Source organism: Physcomitrium patens, chromosome 24 (assembly GCF_059467195.1).
Source record: "Physcomitrium patens ecotype Gransden chromosome 24, ASM5946719v1, whole genome shotgun sequence".
Classification (NCBI taxonomy): Eukaryota; Viridiplantae; Streptophyta; class Bryopsida; order Funariales; family Funariaceae; genus Physcomitrium; species Physcomitrium patens.
Window position 1 is genome coordinate 11,055,732 of NC_143433.1, and position 20,344 is coordinate 11,076,075.

The following is a 20,344-nucleotide window of genomic DNA, read 5'->3' on the forward strand; positions in this document are numbered from 1 at the left end:
AAAGCCCGCAATCTTCCGACGTCACCGCCGAACAATCCACGTAGACTCTAAAGACTGACGTGTACATGGGCAGCTCCTTCGTACTAATCGTGCTCTCACAGTGGGTTTAATCGATTGGTGCGCGTGGAGTTTCATCAGAAGACAGATATGTATTGTACACGTTCCTGATTTTTTAAGGTTTTGAAAGTTATGGGTGAGTCATATGTTTCGCATGAAATTTATTCCAGTCCGAATATATTATGCTCTAAACTTTTGAAATCATTTTAATAACATGCATGCATTTGTCCTTCTTTAAATAGTATAATGAAGAACCTCACTTCAATCAATTCCTGTTTGTGAACAGCTTAGCTCCATGTTTACAACATATTGACAAATTTAGCTAACAGAATGTAAAACATGTTCGGAAATAATAAACAATATTCCAGAATGTTGCCACATCATAATGTCAGCTTCTCTTCGATGCGACTTCATCGATGAGCGTGTGAACGAGGCACGGACGCAATCCAACAGTGAACACAAACACAGTTTGGCATTGCACGCGGCACTTATCTCAAAGATCCGCTAGAAGCACAAAACGCATGGGGCAAAGGTTGCGGAGAGCACGATGCTCAAATCCGAGCCACGCGGAAAGAGAGAATGCATCTCGATGAGCCACAGCAAGAAGGAAACCAGAAGCGACGAGGCGACGAACGATAATAGCCTAGGATTTCCCCTTCTCACGAGTCGTCCAAGCAAAGGAGCACTCAACGGGCCTCGTGGCGATTATTCTCCACAACGGCTCGACAAGCCAAGTGGGGCGGATGGATGCCAGAAAAGCCAAAATCTAAATGCAAGCAAGGAAATCGAAAGGAGAAAGCTGAAGTCTGGGGACTGTATTCACCGTTGGGGTTGAGGTCCGCAGTTCGCCGAGCGCCGACAATGTTCACAGAATCTGTGATAATGGGGTGTGGTTCCAATGATGGTAGCCAGCTCGGTGGTCGGTCGTCGGAGATGCCCTTTGACCAATTCCTCATATCTAGATTCAGATCTACATGTGGGGTCCCAGATTCACACGTTTTGTAGATCGATGGTATTGGAATCGGTTTCTCATCCCCGCTTCCGATGGGGCCTAAGAATCGAACGACCAGGTACAGAAAATAAATATGAAATGCGGACTGTTTTTGTCATTGTTCGACTTAATGTATAACTATATATATACATATACATATACACATACACATATATATAAATATATGTATATATACATACACATATATACACAAATATATATATACATACATCATTATACTCTTTCAACTCCTTCTCTATTCCAAATTGTTCCTTTATTTCCAACCATCACCCCCTTCCCAATTGTTCCCAACCATTGCTCCATATTCCCTAAGTTCCTAATCCTCAACCCCCATCCTTAGCAATGGTTGGGATTGAAGAACAGTTGGAAATAAGAATGGGAGTTGTAAGGATGTAATGATGGTGAAGATAGAGTGAGTTGCATTAATAAAAAATTAGATTACTTTATCATTCTCCTATATATATATATATATATATATAAAGAGTGGTTTGGATATTAGATTGATAAATGATCTCATATTGAATTTATTCTTTGTTTTAAGAAATCAAAGATATCAGTATTAGAGTAGAGAGAGTTTGCCTCAAGAAAGCACTTCGCTCTTGGCTGCTACTAATTACTCAATCAAGTCTTGAGATAAGGAAGACCAAGTTTATATATATATATATATATAACACTTTTAGGTGCTATTATACCAAATATATAGGTCTTAAGTTCCCAAAAACACCCAAAATATGATAAAACCTCTAAATCCTTTCATATCCTAATGGGGTATTATTTCCAAACTTCAAAAACTCATATTTTCCAATCGGACCATTCAAACACATTCAAATTCAACATGAAGTAGTGATGTACTTTTAACAACTACCACAACAAATTTCAACAACAAATTCATTGCGGATCTTAAGATATCACCAAAACCCTAACAATAGCTTTAAATCCTAGCTTACATACACCCAAGTGCTATTTTCTTTATATCTCAAAAAATAAGTACTCAAATACCATGAAACTTTGATCTATAACTTCTTAACCTAATAAATCATACTTATGGAAATTTTGAGCCAATAATTCCTACAGAAACTCAAGATATGGCTCCAACCATTACTATCAATAAAATGACTCACTTACTGCCTTTGAATTACATGTGCTGTCTTCAATGCCCTATAATTCCTTCATCCAGACTTGGAATTCGTCAAATAATATATGTAAAGTGTAGCCAAGAAAGTTTTCTCTCCAACTTCAGTTACCGATCTTTTATTTCTCTCCGTAAGCATATGTTATGCTTCAAAGAGTGATAGTAGGTACAAATTTGACACCTTAACTTTTAACACCTATATCTCTTTCACAAAAAATCGAAATCACACAAACTCTTCACCCAAATTATATTCAAAAACTTAAACTTGATGATCCTAGCCTCCAAAGCTTGAATGACTTCAAAAGAGAAACCCTAATTCCTAATAAGGCCTCAGGCAGCCTCCTTGAAGTCCATTGGGCATGGCCTTCGACCAATAGGAATGAAGATCTCTATTCCTTGCCTTCATCCAACCATGCCTTGCTTTCATCCCTCCCAATAAAGCCTCTTACTAGTTAAGATTTTCTTCTTTAGACTCCAATCTCCTCTCAAGGCTTCATACTAAATATTTAGGTCCTATAATTCTTTTTATGAAATACTATAATTAAAAAAAAAAAACTCAAAATAAAGTTTTTTAAATCCTCTCTCTTTAAATTAATCTATTAACCATCCTAACATACACCAAGACTTATGAACATATTGTATGTTCTAACTAATTTTTACATACTATAAGCAATTGTAGTACGACATCAAAGATTGTAACCATGATTGAGTGATTACATGACCTAAAACATTCTATTTGACTATTTTAATTGGAATACAATAATAACACAATAATTCTAGAAATTTCAAAATTAATGAAGAACTTTAGATACACTTTATGCCAAAGAGGCATGTTGAGGAAATCTGTGAGCATAATATGTATAAATGCAAATATGTAAATGTATAAACAAATATACAAATGGGCGAAATATATTATAAAACAGGAAATTATTCAAATGAATGTACCGCATGTATGCATAAGATTTGATGGCTCTTTCAACATCCTTCGTTGTCCATTTATAGCACCAGATCAATCACCCTTTTCAATGCATTCCTCTCAGCTATTTCCATATCATCATCAATCGATGGATTCCAGATATGCGCGCAATCCCGCCTTCTGAAGGAGATGTAACAGGGCGGGAACATTTCGGTGAAGCGCGGGGTTACGTCAGTTTCAATTACCCCTCCTTATTAGGAAAGTGGGAAGTAATAAAATACAAATAGAAAGTAAAAGTGGTAAAGAAACGAAAAACGGCGTTTTAGCTTTTCCGGAGGCCAAGAGTGCAATATCGAAGCTTCTAGGAACCCGATGCTTCTCTGCCCCTATCCCAATTTTTTTTTTTTTTTTTTTTTTTTTTTTTTTCTTCCGCACATCCACAAGAATTCGCACTCTGGCATTTACATCATTCAAGCCCCTTGTGCCGGATGAATCTGTGTTGGGAAGCTAGGAAAATCTCGGGTGTGGACTGAGTCGCGACATGTGCATCTATTTGCTTGTTCTTATATTTGTGTTGCAGAGACGTTCCCAGTTGATGATCTTTTTATCATCGCTTGTTCTCTTTCCTCAACCACAGCGAATATTCGTGGTTCATGTAATTCATCGCTTAGTGATGGTGTGCTTCCGGCCTTTGTGACGAGGAAGCTTCTTCAGTAACTTGCTTGAAGTAATTGACAGGTTCGAGATGGACCGGTTATTTTAAACGATTGACCTCTGTTTCTATATCCACTTTCTATTCTTATGATTATCCGGAACGTGCACTTCTACCATGTTTTTTGCCTCTGATCTCAATTATGATGGATTTTTTTTTTTTTTTTTTTTTTTTTGTCTTTTTCTTCAGATTTTTAGGTGGGAATTCCAACGAGTTAATTTGTAACTTGACAGTGATTCTTTTGAACATTAATCTTTTGACGAGTTCTATAAATACAACTGGTATGTGAGCATTACTTGCTGGTTATCTGTAGTTCACCATCAGACTTAAGAATGTTTCACGTGTATCCTTCTGCATACAAAGGAGATACGTACTTCGCTGTGTTGAGGTCATCCAGCTGTCGATAATTCTCGATGCGAGTGTTTGAATTCCATTGCAGTGTGCTTATTATCGACGTCATGTGTTAATGTCAACTTCGCTTTGTTTCTTCGAAGGCTTTCCTATATCAACTGGACTCTGTCATCTTCTCTGAAGATCGTGTTCACTTGACTTTGCGCAAGGTTGTGAGTGGCATAATCGCCGAGTCTCAAAGGTCTCAGGTTCTATACGTTCGTGCTTAGCTGGGGAGAGGATGAACTAGTCTTTGTGCGTTGTAAATACAGATCCAATTGTCTGGGAGCGACCTGCAATCTTTTTGTTTGAAGGGTACATAGCACTTTTATGTGGCAGCTTTATATTTTTGGCGCTGGTGGATACTAACGCTGGCAACTCTTGGAGAGAAGTTGTTCCGACTCACAATTCCAGGTCTATCTCAGTGGGCACCACGGCTTTGCAAAGAGAGCATCGCGTCCATATGAGCAAAGACTTCTACCGTGCAGGAATCCAACTGTCCCGATCTCTCTCTTCCTCTCTTTCCTTGCACGGTGGTCGGGGGGCCGCCCCCAGTGAAGGCGGTCGTCCCTCTGACCTATCTGCACTTGCTGGGGGAGGTTTTCTCTCAAACTTTCACCACGGTGCTGATCCTTAGGGGGGGGTGCTAGGGAGAATTTTCTGCTCAGGTAACAGGAAGTGTCTAGGAGACTATTCAACCTGCAAAAATGTTGACGATCAGGAGAGTGGAGACAGTGGTTTCCATGCAACAGCAGCTGGACCAAGGCTCCGGTTGCGGTCGCGATTGCCTTGGCAACTGTTGTATTCGTGGTTAGTACAATCTCGCTCTTTTCCAATATTTTTAGTAATATTAGTTGCTGGTACTTGAACTGTTTTTGTTTTTTCTAAGTTGGCATTTCTTATAGATGTAATCATATTCTACCATAGTTGTCATATCCCGGATGGGAGGCATCAGTGCAAGTAAACGCAATGATGTTCAAACGTTTGAACACAAAGAGTATGATACAGGTTAATATAATGGGGGTTTTTTCCTTGACTTCACCATACCTCATTGTTACGCTTGAAGGAGAAAGACCACTCTACTTATTGGGATGGAACTGATGTACATCTTGATCGACTTACCGTGCAGGAACCAAGTTACCCTTATACACCTTTGGTTTGAAAGGACTTTTGTCTTCCAATAAAAGTGTCCACGATATCGATGAGAGCCACTGTGTACCTGACGATGTTGGATGTCATGCCAACCCTCCGCAAGAAAACTATTTCCTCGACGAACTACTTGCACAGGTAGGGCGTTTACCTGCAGCGTTGGCTTTGTATTGTGTCTTTATTAATGACTTTGACAGGTGTCATTTTGAGTTATTTATTCATTTTATTGCTATTTAATATGGGGCTCCTGCTAGTTGAGGTTTATTTTTAAGCACTCTTTCCTGAACAGTGGGAGGATCGCATGGAGCGGGGGTTTTTCCGTTATGACGTGACAGCTTGCGAAACAAAGGTGTGGCCTGCTCTATCTGAAGTTCACGTTCACGGCTTTGATGGTCTTGTGCTAATATATTTGAGATGATATAGACATTGCTCGATTTTCTGTACTGTGAGTTCATAGCATCGATCTTGCAGTGATGCATGGGTGACAGGAACATGGATAACATCTTATATTCGTTCCCGCTTCCTAGAAATTTGCGTATCGGAAGTAGTTTACAGTTTGTATAAAGACATATGAAGCGAATAAGGGTGCCGTATGTGTTATTGTGGATGAGGGAGGAATTTTTTTTCGCTTAATATATACAGATGGCTTTTCTTAGACATTAATTTTAGGAATAGGTTAATTCTCTGAAGCGTTGATTCGTGTTAATTATAGGGAGTGCTTGGAGGATTGAGAGCTTTGCAAATGCAGCTTAAATAAAAATGTTTATTGCAGATGCTCCCAGGGGAGTATGGTTTCATAGCACAACTGAACGAAGGAAGACACTCTCAAAAGCGTCCCACGGAGTTTCGGGTTGATCAAGTTCTCCAGCCCTTCGATTCCAAAAAGTTCAATTTCACTAAAGTTGGCCAAGAGGAGGTGTTGTTTCAATTTGGGCCAAGCGAGGATGGTGTGAGCGAGTACTATGAGAAAGCTTTAGTGCTTAACAGTCCCAATGTGGTTGCCATCAATGTAAGTTTTTGCTGTTTAGAACCCTGAGACTAATCTTTGGGTCGATATATCTCATTCTCGTGATGCATCAGTGGATGATTCTGCACTTAATAATAATGATAATAATATTTTTCATCTTATTTTATTACTTCTGGTCTTGAGTTGATTGTGCATCCTTTGACTGTTTACTTTATCAGATTACTTATGAGTTCCATATTGCTATTACTGAAGAGTTAGAGTATCTACAGGTTAGCCCAATCGAATATGGGCATGCACTTCTAGTTCCTCGAGTACTGGATTGCCTACCGCAACGAATTGATCAGGATTCTTTCTTACTGGCTTTGTATATGGCTGCGGAGGCGAACAATCCTTACTTTCGCTTGGGCTACAACAGCCTAGGTGCATTCGCTACAATCAATCACTTACATTTTCAGGCGGTTCATCTGCCGATGCACCTCCGAGTGTCTTTGTACTTATGTTTCAGAAGTGCTGATCAGAATAATGTGTAGTTTTTCTGTGATTCACATCGTAGTGAATTCCATTAGAAGAAAATTTTGAGTCAGGTGGATTGATTTGGAGATGTGATTTTGCAGGCTTACTACCTGGTTGCTCCCTTTCCTATTGAGAGGGCACCCACCTCTAGAATAACTTATGGCAGAAAGAAATGTGGTGTGAAAGTGCACGAGCTCACTAAGTTCCCAGTCAGGGGTCTTGTATTCGAGGTGTGCACCAGCTTGGAGGATCTTTCTATAGCCGTTGGGAATGCCTGTGTTTACCTCCAAAATGAAAACATACCTTACAATGTGTTAATAGCTGACAGAGGCTCAAGAGTCTTCCTTCTGCCACAGTACTTTGCTGAACGACAAGCCCGAGGCGAGGTGGATCAAGAGATTTTAGAGACTCAAGTAAATCCTGCTGTGTGGGAAATCAGCGGCCACATTGTGCTCAAACGAAGGACGGATTATGTCCTTGCAACCGAGGAGTACGCTTGGAAATTACTTGCTGAGGTTTCTCTCTCTCGTGGGCGATTCGAAGAAGTGAAGGTAAAATGCTTAAAGGCTGCGTTCCACGAAGTTTCTGACGGCGATGACCATGAAATGGCTGCAACTAATGCTGAATCTATTAATTTCATGGCGAAGTTCGCCCCTTCGAAAGTCAATCTTCAGTCTAATATGTTGGATGTTGTTTTGAATCATGGAGAAGAATTGAGTGTGGAAGGTTAAGAGCTCAGTTATTATTTGAACTCTTAAACAGTGCAGCTTGACATGCCTAGGTTTTCGCTTTATAGAGTACATTACACCAGTCATTGTGGTAAAACTTTTTGATGCATGATAAGCTTTATCGATGCCATTTTGATATTTTTACTTGCAACCCACAATGGCCAAATACTTTAACACAATTTCCAGAGGATAATTTTGGTTTGGACTATCTTAATTTTGTTTACAAAGATTATATATAAAAATTAGGAAAATTGAAATCACATTGCATAGAATATGAAAATCTTGCATCAGGTGTTAAACATATTTTTTTATTTAAATTCTAAAATTGAGGTTTGTTCTATTTTTACCTCTTGAGTTTTTAACATTGTAACACTTCATAAAAATCCAATTGAATTTAATAAAATGGTTTCAATTGAGATTTCCAATTTCAAAGTCTAATTCCAAATTTATATTAAAATTAAAAATTCTACGATAAAATATCTAGATTTGTTGTGCATGATTGATGGTAAATATCAAAAATAATATCTTAAAGAACTCAATGAAAGAACTTGTAAAGTCAAAATTATCTAGCTTCATTATTTAAATAAAAATAATAGAAGAATTGTATAAACTAAAAAAATATTATTTGATAATATATAAATAATTTTATATAAATCTATATTTTTTATATTTTAAATTATCTTATAAATATGTAATTTAAAAAAAAATATAATTAAGAAATATATTAAAGAAATACCTATAAGGAATATATTAAGTATTATAATATATATCTAATCTTGCATAAGAAATTAGAAATATTAAGAACTTTATTAAAAACTTTTAATAAGTATTTATTTTTTTATGTTTTATCTTCTAAAGAATGTTAAAAAAAAATATTACATTTAAATTTCTAATTTATAAGCCATAATAGAAGATATTTGTAATTTTATCTTCTAAGCCAATATAGATGTTAGAAAAATAAGTTTTATATTTTTTTTATTTTTATAATCTATATTTTGAATAAATAGATTTAATAGTATCAAAACTTCTTCTTTTATAAAGTTTTACTATTATATTTTAAAAAAACATAATTACTCTTTTTAGCATTGATTTTTTGTGACTCTTAATATAAAAATATTTTATTTTTCTTTTAAAAATTCTTTTATCTTTAATTATCACATAAACTACAATATTAGAAAATAATTAGATATAAATAAATTTTTATAAGTTACAAAAAAAATAAAAAAATAAAGTAATATTTGTTTTAATAAAGTAATATTGATTCTAATCTTTGAGCTCCAAAATTACAACAACAATAATAAAATAAAGTAATAATGATTAAAATAAAATAATATTGATTCTAATCTTTGAGCTCCAAAATTCCTAGCAAAAAGGGATTGAAATATTGTCCTCCATCTTAGTTTTTTTTGCCTTGTTGTTAGTTCCATTGATATGCATTAGTATTGTACTTGCTCTTCTTTGATTTCTATTATTCTTGGTTATGCAAAAGCATAGATTTGAATGGTTCTTCTATTCTTGAGATTGCGGTTCAAGGAGGCATTGTTGAGGTGAGAGAATTTGCTCTAAGAAAACATAAGGTTTTTGGCTTCAACTAGATATGGTCAAATATTGCCTTTCATTTAAATAAACTCTACCACCTCGTATATATATGATAGCTCTTGATAGTATATGATAGCTAATACCCCTTGCTTTACTCAAATAAATACCATAGCTCCATACTACATTAGATTTTAACATGTGATGGCTCTTTGAAGCACTACTCAATCCATACATATATATACCAAATTTTACTTCTTAAAATTCTCTATAACATACTTTATGAACAAACAAAGCCATAGATTATATTCACATAAGGCAAATGACTCTTCTTTATTAAAAAAAAATACTACAACTTCATATCAACTCTTCTTTTTTTTATCCAAAAAGACACTACTAGTTTATACTAATTTTTTTTGTGTGAATAAAAGCTTTCTAGAAATCTTATAAAAAAAAAACTACTCTTTAAAATCTCAAATCCAAATTCAATGTTTATTTTAAAAAAAATTTCGAAGAATAATTGGTTATCTCTAAAGCAAAAGAGAGTCCAAGTAAAGCGGTCCAAAAGTCATCACCAGCCTATGTCACTTTATCTCAGCTTATATATTTTTTTTTACTTCAGCACCATACCACTTCATTTTAAGCTCATACCAAACTATCTTGACTTATATCTATAATTATAAATGTATATATATATTACAACCAAATTTTTATAATATTTTATATTATTTTTATATATTATACCACTTTCCAATACAACATTTGCCTTCTCTAAACTTGCATATCCTTGGCATGTACCAACCTAAATATCTTCATTTTATTCATCTTTTTCAGATGATTTGACATCTTTTGCTTGGCTTAGATTTAGATTCTTAAAATTTGTAAGATTATTTGAATTAAATCTATTATCTCTCTTCTTAAATGCTTTTACTTGTTTTTTAGCCATATGTATCTTCAATCTCATGCCATCCAACTTAGAAAGAGAATAAGTAGTATTATCATATACTATCACCACCATATATAGATCAAACTATCTTTAAGATTTTTTTTTAAGAGTGCTATGTTGATGTTCCAAACTACTTTCAAACACTAATATCTAATCCTCAATAACAATTAGTTTGGATCTCAAACGATGAGTTTTGTCAACTCACTCTTTATTTTTCAACTTGAAAGCTTTTAGTTTTTCCAATGTATTCTCTTAAACTTCATACAATCTTTCAAGCTATTGAATTTAAAGCTCTGATAATTTCTTTGTTGTGATGCCGTCTTTCCAATATAGTAACATCCAAGTAGATACTAAATCTTCTATAGGTATAATTGGCTTTTCGCCCAATATCAACCCAATAGGCATATAACCAATAATAATGCTATAAATGGTTCTATTTGCATCTGAAATATATGGTAGAAGTCTTAGCTTTGATAAGAATATTTGTAATGGAAGGATTCCATTTCTTACTCTTAGCATTAGCCTCAAGATTATAAGCAATTGTCAAATTCAAGTTCACTCTATATTATTGAATTTTGTTTTTAGCCTCTATTGAACCCAATTTTTCTTAAACAACCTTCATCTTTTCAATTGTATTATATCTTCTAAAGGTATTTTTTTAAGGTTAATTTTTATACTCCATTTATAATCTTAGTCTTCAAAGCTTTGCCTTCAACATAGTTTGAACATTCTTTTTTTACTAAAATAAGATACTTTATGCTCCAATATTTAAATGGTATAGCCACCAAGACAATCACGTACTAAAAATGCATAGTAAGTAGATAGGTAGAATACAATTCATCTTTAAATTTGGCTTTGGACTGCAATTGGTATTTAATACAAGAAGCTACAAAATCCTCCACATCTTTATAGAGACCTTTCAATCAATATCGCTCTTTAATCTTATGATAAGTGACTTAAATTCTTTTGTAGCCTACTTAAAGTGTATTAAGAAATTTCTTAAGAATTTAATTCTTAGTCTTTGCATCATCTACCACTCTCAATGATAGTCCATTCTTTTTCTTTGGCCACTTCTATAAGCAACTATCTCTTAGAATATTGCCATAAGACTTATGTCTAATGTCTTTAAAAGTCTTATTTGATAAGTCTTCCTATCTCCTCATTTTACTCAAATAGATGCTAATATCTCTCAACTTGCTTCTTAAAGATCTTTTCTAAAATGATGATCTTTATTACTTATAATTGCTTTATTAGTAGCTAGCAAATAGCTATTGTCATTATCTTCATCATCTTCACTAATGTCTTGTATTTCTATCTATTTTTTATAAATATATTTGAATTTAGATAGTATATTTGCCACAATATTTTTTTTGCCAAAAACATGTATTAATATAGGATTAAGTAATCTAATATAGGCTATCTATTTCAATATGATAATATCATAAATATAATAATTAACAATCATATCTAATAATGATAAGCAATTAATTTTTAATACCACATTGGCTTCAATTAAGTAATTTTTGTCCGCCTTCATAGCTATGAGTACTTCCTAAAGTTTCATATTTACTTGTGAATATATTCTTTTCCTATTTGTAATTTTTTTTTTTTTTTTTTTTTTTTTTTGCATCATCTTGATGAATGGTCCAACTAATAGCAATTGGGGTTGTGTCAATAGTGACAAAAACTAATTTGTCACAATTATAGTCAACATTCTCTAAAATTTGTGGTTGATTTCAAAATCTCTTTCATGCCTTTTATGACTAACTTTTATTTTTGATTCTATCTGAATTTAGTTTTTTATTTTAAAAAGTTTGTATAGTGGCTTAGCTAAATGAATAAAGTGATGAACCTAAATCCAATAGAAGAGATAAGCTCCCAAAAATCTTCTTACTTTAGTGATGCTACTACATGCCTTCATTCTAATAATATCATCAATCTTTTTAAGGTTAGATTTTTTACCATACCTCTTATATAAGTATCTAACGACTACAATCTCATCTACTCCAAACTTGTACTTATCAATAGACAAGATGAAATCCACCTCTTCAAAATCTTTTGTACATCTTTAATGTGATCCTTTAGAAACTTATACATCCATTAGTATTCAATCTCAAGTCTTTGGCCTCTTCTCTGTAGTCTTTAATAGATATATCATCTACAAAAAGAATAGTCTTTTTAGGCACAAATTTCTTCAAGTTCTAGTTAATGGCACTTTGTATATGAGCTATTAAGTTTGTCACACCTTGAAGCAAAGTGCACATCCTCAAAAGTCCTAATGGAGTCTTCATCATTGTCAAATCCTTATTTTTGATGCAAATTAAAATTGGACAACACCAAAATAAAGATCTCTAATAGAATAGATGGCATGTCTTATAAAAGCCTCAATAACCTCATCTATAATTAATTCCAACTCCTTATTTTTAATTGTCATTTTGTTGGTTGGCTACATATCTTGGATACATCTCAAAGTTCTAGGCTTCTTTGGCACTATGAATTATTGATTAGAATATGGAACCATAGGTGGTTCAAATATCTCTATTTGTAATTTTTTTTAATAGATTTATTAATTTAGATAATAATGCTTTGACATAAGAATTGATTTTAAATTCTAAGGTACTTGTAGAATAATAAAAAATAACCATTGGTGCAATAACCTTTGGATTAATACATCTAATTTCATCCAGTGAAGAAGCAAAAACTTTAACATACTTAGAGATCATTATTTGAAATCTTTTCTTTTTAGGTTCTTTTAAGAACTCATCTCCTCTAATCTTTAGCTTGATTAATGTCTCCTTAATAAAATTGTGTCCAATTTGTATTGTCTTTCTCAATGTAGGCTCTTCTTCAACCTTCTTCATATGAACTTTGGAGTGTAATGGCAGTTGTGTTGCCATCGGATTTACCTTCTTTGCTATAGTCTTATAATTAATATTCATCATTCTTTCAATCTCTAAGCCATAACTTCCAATCAACCTTACTTCAATAGTTATCTTTAATATCTTTTCATATAAGCTTCTTAAAAGAATCTTCACCATCACATTATTAGATGTAATGACTTCTTCTTATAAAATTTCTAAAACTTATAAAATATCATTTGAAATTTTTTTTCTTCAACAACTCCAAAAAAATACATTCATCACTCATAATCATACCAATTATTTTAAATTTTTTCTCAATATTCTTAATTGATCATCTATATATGGAAACTAAATCCTCAATCTTTTAAAAAATTACAAATCTATTTTTTTTAAATTCCAAATTCTATATCCATTACTTTATTTATTAGGACATGTAATAGTAGATGATTTTTTTTAATATCCATGGCACCCTATACTTGATGTGTGTAATTTAAAAATCTAAAAAATTATTATATTCATGATTCATAGAAAATTTTCTAAGTTGATCTCTATGTCTCTCATGATTTGGCCTTATTGTGAAAAATTAGACTAATCTCTTACTATCATAGTTATGCATCTTAACATAGTGTGAGCCATCAACTAACACATTGGTTTCTATCTTTGTTGTAGTGATATATAGCTACTACAAAATAATCAGATAATTTTCTTGATTTTTTATAAAAAAATTTAATTCTACCTCCACGTCATGAATTTTAATTCCCACTATTGGATATGCTCCATAAAATTTACATCTTTTATTGTTGGCATATCTCAACATCCATCTATGGTTGATATTAATTGGCCAATTGATCTTTTTATAAACCTTTCTAGATAAGATATTGATTTTAGAGCTATAGTCGATCAATACTAAAATTGGCTTTTTAAGGCCTCCAATCTTTACATGTGTCTTTATAATAGCTGTCATGGACATACGCATGTAAGCCAATAATTACATGTGTAAATAGGTAGAAGTAAGTAAAAGTAAGTTAATTTTATAATATTTACTATGAAAGCTTCTTAGAAGCTTTATAGATGCTGCTTTGACTTTATAGGTGTCTTTAATTGAATTTTTGGATTAGAAACGTGGTCAACAAGTTGGCTATGTGCCACACATGTTGTTAGCTTGAAGACCAATACATATAGAAAAACTTGAAGACCAAGCCCACATATAGAAAAACTTGAAGACCAAGCCCACATATAGAAAAACTTGCCTTGTAAGTCAAGGCATGTGTTCTACAAAGTCAACACATATTGGAGGTTCTATAGAACATTGCCACATAGCCCCTAGTTAGATAGTATATATAGAGACAAGAGTGAAGCCTTCTTCATTCTTGTCAAGTCCTTTCTTGCTTTTAGTCTAGTTTCAAGGATCTCTAGTTTTCTTAGCTTTTAGTAGTAGCCATTCCAGTTTCTTTCTTAATATACATATCAAGTCATTTCTATTTTTTTATCTTTTTTTGAGAGAAGTCTCATTTATTTATTTGTTTTTATCATGTTCTTATCCTTGACAATAGCTTGACTCAAAATAAATGAATATAAGTTGTCAAAACTTTGCCAATATTTCTCTATAGCTTATCAGTTCTACATTGTGACATCTTTCACTTCTATTGTAACTTCTTTTTTTTAGTTTTTGTTAGTGTTTGCTTCTACCTTGATGTTAGCCACTCTATCACATAAAAAAATTTACAATACTTCATCTTCCATCTCATTATACAAAACTTCTCCATAACTTCAACTTTTGTGTTATGAGTCTTATCAAAATTAACTCCATGCTTTTTTTTGGTCACCATTATCCACATCATTACAAAAAAAAAAAAAAAAAAAAAAAAAAAACAAATACTTTTTTAATTTCTTCTTCTTTCTTAATCATCATAGTATCTAGTGTCCTTGCTATCTCTTTTTCAAATATCATTTGTGTCTTCTTCTTAATCACATTAATAATGAGTTTATGAAAATCTTTCTTAGAAATATCAAGAGATTCTCTTAAAGTAAATTCAAAAAAAATTATACATAAGAAAATAAATAGAAAAATAATTATAAATAATAAAAGGATTTAAAAATAATTACAAAGAAGGAAAAAAATCACATGATCTATAGAAAAAAGGCAGCTTGCTCCACCATATATTATTTTATTTTTTTACTTTTCAAAAAAAATATCCCCACACTTTTTTAAAGAAATTGTATCACTTCTTCTCTATAGCTTTTCTACACCATTCTTCTACGCTTTTCTAGACTCTTTTCTACCATATATCTCTATAATGCTTTGCAAGTGCTTTTTCTACTACACTTCATCATTTCAGCTTATCTACCATGCTTCTCCGTACCTCTTAATGCTTCTCTACTTATTTTTCTTTGCCGTGTTTTATCTCATTACTTTAAGCAAGTTTGGAGGTAAGTGCAAGATTACCATATGTTTAAAAATCAGTTTAAGCATTCTATAAATACCATATTATCTTTCAAATGGACGTTTATATTGGTATTGATGTCTCAATAGCAAAAGAAGAAAAGATAATACTCAATGCATATTTTTAAAAGGTATCTACACTATACCATTTCAAAAATAATAAGTCTTTCAACATTGTAGCAATCTGCATATAGATTATGTGATTGTTCTTCTCTTTGTAATTATTTTTGAATATTTTTCCTATATATAATTATTTTTATATTTATTCTTTTATATATAAACTTTCATAAATTCAATCTTAGCATCTAAAATCTTTTCTTTTAAAATATCCTTCATGTCAACTAAAGATTCAATATTAGATTAGAATTTATGATTTTTTTATTTTTTTATTTTTTTTATTTTTTATATTATCTTCTTTCTCTTTAATTTTATTATTGCTCATCTTCTCCTCTAACTTTTTTTTTCAAAGTGAAATATTAGCTCTTATATGTGAAGCTAAAGGCCATATTTCTTGCCTTTGTTGCTTGCTACTTTGTCTCTTAGAGCAACTTTTCTACCATTCGGAACCTTTTTTTTTGTTAATTAACTCTTTTATCTCTTGTTTTTTTATTAATTTTTCCCTTCTTCACTTCCATTGATGCATCATAGGTTTTTTTTTATTATTCTTACTTATCAAATGCACCTTGATAGTAGTTGTATTAATTAGATTATTAGTAGTTTATTTGGTTCCATATGTTTATTTGATTCAATATGTTTATTTGGTTGTTGTTCCATCCAATAAAAAAAAACTTCTCTTAGACACTCTTTCACTATTCTCATCAATGTATTCATCTTTTAATCTTTGTTTAAATCTAACTCATGTCTTCATATAGATGCTTTCATATAGACATTTCATTTTTTATTTGATTTCTAGGACAATTGCTAGATCAAAGGTTTCAATCATCTTATCTTTAGGAATTTAATAGATTTCTATTTCACAAGTGTAGACCTTCAAAAACTTAGTGATATTCTTTCTATCAAGCCTCTCTACTTTGCCAATAGCATTCTTCAATGCTTTGATTACTCCTTATCCGTTTGCATTGATAACTTATTAGTTTATAAACATCTATATAATCTTTAAAAATTCTTCTACAAGATTTTGACCACCTCCTTTATTTGAGCCTCTTTGTTCTATATCTTCCATTTTGCCTTGACTAACCTACTAGCCTTAAAGCTTCTCTCAATAGAAGCATCAATTATTAAGATGAATTTTTTTTAAAAAAAAAAACATAAGGTTTTTGGTTGCAATTAGATATAGTCAAATATTACCTTTCATTTAAATGAATTCTACTACCTTCTATATACATGATAGCTCTTAATAGTTTGTAATAGCTAACACTTTTGTTTCACTCAAATAAATGCCATAGCTCCATATTACATTAGATTTTAGCATGTAATAATTCTTTGGAGTGCTACTCAATCTATCTATCTATCTATCTATCTATCTATCTATCTATCTATCTATCTATCTATCTATCTATCTATCTATCTATCTATCTATCTATCTATATATCAAATTTTACTTCCTAACATACTTTATGAGCAAACAATACAATGGATCATATTAACATAAGACAAATGACTCTTCTTTATAAAAAAAAAGAGCACTACAATTTTATATCAACTCTTCTTGAATTGAATATGAGATTTTTGAAAAGCTTAATTCCTTAAATTGTCAAATCCAAATTCAAAATATATTCTAAAAATACCTTTAAAGAAAAATCTTAAAGAATAATTTATTCTTTTGTTATCTAAAAAGATACTATAACTTTATATTAATTCTTCTTGAAGCAAGTGACACCTTTTAGAAAGCTTATAAACCTCAGCCTATATTTCTTTATTTCAACATTGTATTACTTCATCTCAAGCTCATACCAACCTAACTTGACTTATATCTATAACTATCTTTTTATTTATTTTATTTTATTTTATTTTATTACAAATTAAATTCTTATAATATTTTATGTTATTTTTATTATATTATATCACTTTATCATAAGATATTATTAAATCTATTTATATTTATTTTTTATCTAATATTTTTATCTAAGTAATTAAATATATTTTGATATCATTTTTTCTTTTAGGAATAAATTCTATGAGAATTAAGAAACAAATGTTGAAAAAGTTCAAAATACAAAAAATTATACTTGTCACATATTTTAATTATGGTTCTATTTGAAAGTAGTTGATAAGTCTTTTCAGCCATTAATAATATCTCATATTAAACAAAAAAACCATCATAATATTTAATTATTATTAAGGTCTTTATAATTTTTTTCAAATAAAATATTTATAATATTATTAAAGGTGGTTTCTACCTCTAGTAATATTACCAAATATCAAGAGTCTTTTCTAAAGTCATGATATCAAACAAGTTGTATCTTATCATTAATTTGAAAAAAAACATGTCATTCTTAAGGATCTTCATCTCTATTACATTGTCTTGGAGGTTGTAATAATTTCAATGCATCATCTAATAATTCAATAAACAATAGCTTTTGAATTGAATCAAATAATTATTAATTTTTATCTCTTTAGTACTAGAAATATACAAAAATTATAAGTAAAATTAGAAGATAGAATAAAATATTTATTAAATCTCATTTTATTTATAATAATAAATATTTAACTCTTCATCTTAGTTTTGATAGATGTTATTAAAAAAATCATCAATATTCTTGTATATATTTATAAGATTCTTAAATGGCTTCTATATACATTCACTTATATCATATCTATGCCAACAAATAAGATATTTGGACCTATTTTGGAGCCGCCTTGAGTCTAAGACTTCTTTGATCTCAAATTTTTGATTGTTGTCTACTTTTATAGAAAGATGTGGTATTTATCTTTTTCTTGATATATCTATTATTTTATAGGCTAAAAAAGAGACAAATAGAACATAAGATGGATCTTTATAGATTTTGGTAGGTATAATCAATAAGCAATTAGATTGATTTATTTTCAACTAAAAAATAGTTTAAATTTAAGTTTGTAGTAATCCAACTTATCACAAAAGTAACTATTCTTGATATTTGTTAAGAACTATATACAAGACAAGAATTCAAGACGGAGGATCTTCTCAGCCTCGATTCTTATATATATTAGGTCTTAAGAAGCTTCTTGAGAAGTTCCTATAAAGCTTTAAAATAAAATAAGCTTAAGATCCTTCTTTGGCAATTTCCTAAATGATCTAAAGCCTCCTAGAACCTTCCAAGGTGTCCTATGACCTTCTAGAACTTTCTTAAAATCTATTAGAACCATTTAGAACCTTCTTAGAATCTATTAGAATCTTTTAGAATCTTCTAGGATCTACAAGAATTTTCTTAGAAACTTCTAGAACCTCTTAGAACCTTTTCGAACTTTCTTCAATTATATGTCCATGACACCACTTCCTCCTCTAGCTTTGGGATCTCCGAGAAATAATATTTCTATAAGTCAGTGTATGCACAAGGAGTTAAAGATCTGTTGCATGGTATCTTATATATATTCTATTTGTTTTTTGTGAGGCAAATGGTTCATAGGCCCCTGTAGCCATTGATAATGCCTGAAGCCTTTTATTTGTGACCAAGTATGAACTTTGATATCTTTGTTATGGAATTCTCTTACAAACAAACCTTCTAGGCGTCCTTTATATGCAGGCTCTACCTCAAATACAATTACCAGTGACCTATTATTGGGTATCCTTTGATGTCTTTGTAATTCAAGCAACTCTTCATCTCGGGATTGTCTCTGCGAGCTACTTGGTTGAGATGGTATGACCGAAAAGGTGTCTACTTCTTCACTATCCATATCACATAAAGTAGATAAGACCAAAAGAATATAAACAAGCTATGGTTGTGAACTTGAACTATTGACTTATATTATTCTAAATATTTGAAAAAACTGTCTTTTCAAAGGCTGCCACTTCTCCTTCTTTATAAGGCCAAGAACTAAAAATTTTTATGATAAAGCCATCTTACCAAGCTATTATTTTTCATTTTTCCACTTTTGGCTTGAATGGATGTTGTTGATGGAACTTTTGAACCTTCATTTATGCATTTACAAGGTTGCCAACTAATTCTCACATGCAATTGTTGATATTACATCCATGCCAATGGATTAGATATTCAAGCCTTTCATGTCTTATCCTTGAATTTAATACCTTTTCTACCTCAAATTCAACATGATCATTGATTTCAATCATAGGAGGTGGTGGTTGTCTTTGACTTAGTATATTCAATTCTTTATACCTTTTCAAAAATGAAACATGAAAGATTGGATGAATTTTTATGGATGAAGGTAATTCTAAGCAATAAGTTACATTATTGATTTGTTTTTGAATCACAAATGGTTCCAACTTTCGGTAGTTCAACTTATTACATGACATGTTGGTTATTATATTATACCAAAGAAACCACACTTTGTCACCAACTTGGAATAGAGGATGTTCCTTCCTCAATTCATCCGCCAGTAGCTTATAACATTGTTGAGTCCTTTTTAGGTGAATCTTCATAGTTACTTGAAGTTCAGCCATCTTCATAGCAAACTCCTCTACTATTGGATTTGTCAACTTTGAAGGCTCTATCATATCCAATTTTAGATGATGATCGTAGATTGAATAAAATGACATTTGTTGCTTAGATACATGGATTGTATTGTTATATGTAAATTTTGTAAATAACAAGTAGGAAGTCCAATTGTCTTCTTGATAGTTAGTGGTGCACCTCAAATATTGCTCAAGAATTTGGTTGATCTACTCCATTTGGCCATCAGTTTGAGGATGAAAGGTAGAAGAAAGGTTGATGTCAACCTTAAGAATCTTGAAGAGTGGCTTTCAAAACATTGATACAAATTGTGGTCCACGATCCGACATAATATCATATGATAATCCATGGTAACGATAGACATTATCAATAAAGAGTCTTGTTGTTTCTTCACCAATAATTAACTTCTTGCAA

General features: G+C 31.5%; 1 protein-coding gene across 2 annotated transcripts; it reads left to right on the forward strand.

Moving 5' to 3' along the window:
- The first annotated feature begins 4,141 nt into the window (after positions 1-4,141).
- On the forward strand, positions 4,142-7,714 carry LOC112276770 (GDP-L-galactose phosphorylase 1). 2 transcript variants are annotated; one of them, XM_090246885.1, is made up of 6 exons: positions 4,142-5,029; positions 5,349-5,506; positions 5,658-5,717; positions 6,141-6,377; positions 6,605-6,755; positions 6,950-7,714. In XM_090246885.1, the coding sequence occupies exons 1-6, from the start codon at positions 4,927-4,929 to the stop codon at positions 6,979-6,981; spliced, it is 741 nt and encodes a 246-aa protein (XP_090103011.1). In that variant the 5' UTR covers positions 4,142-4,926; the 3' UTR covers positions 6,982-7,714. The 2 variants fall into 2 exon arrangements, with proteins under 2 accessions (XP_090103011.1, XP_090103010.1); XM_090246884.1 differs by having other exon boundaries at positions 6,605-7,714.
- Positions 7,715-20,344: the final 12,630 nt, after the last annotated feature.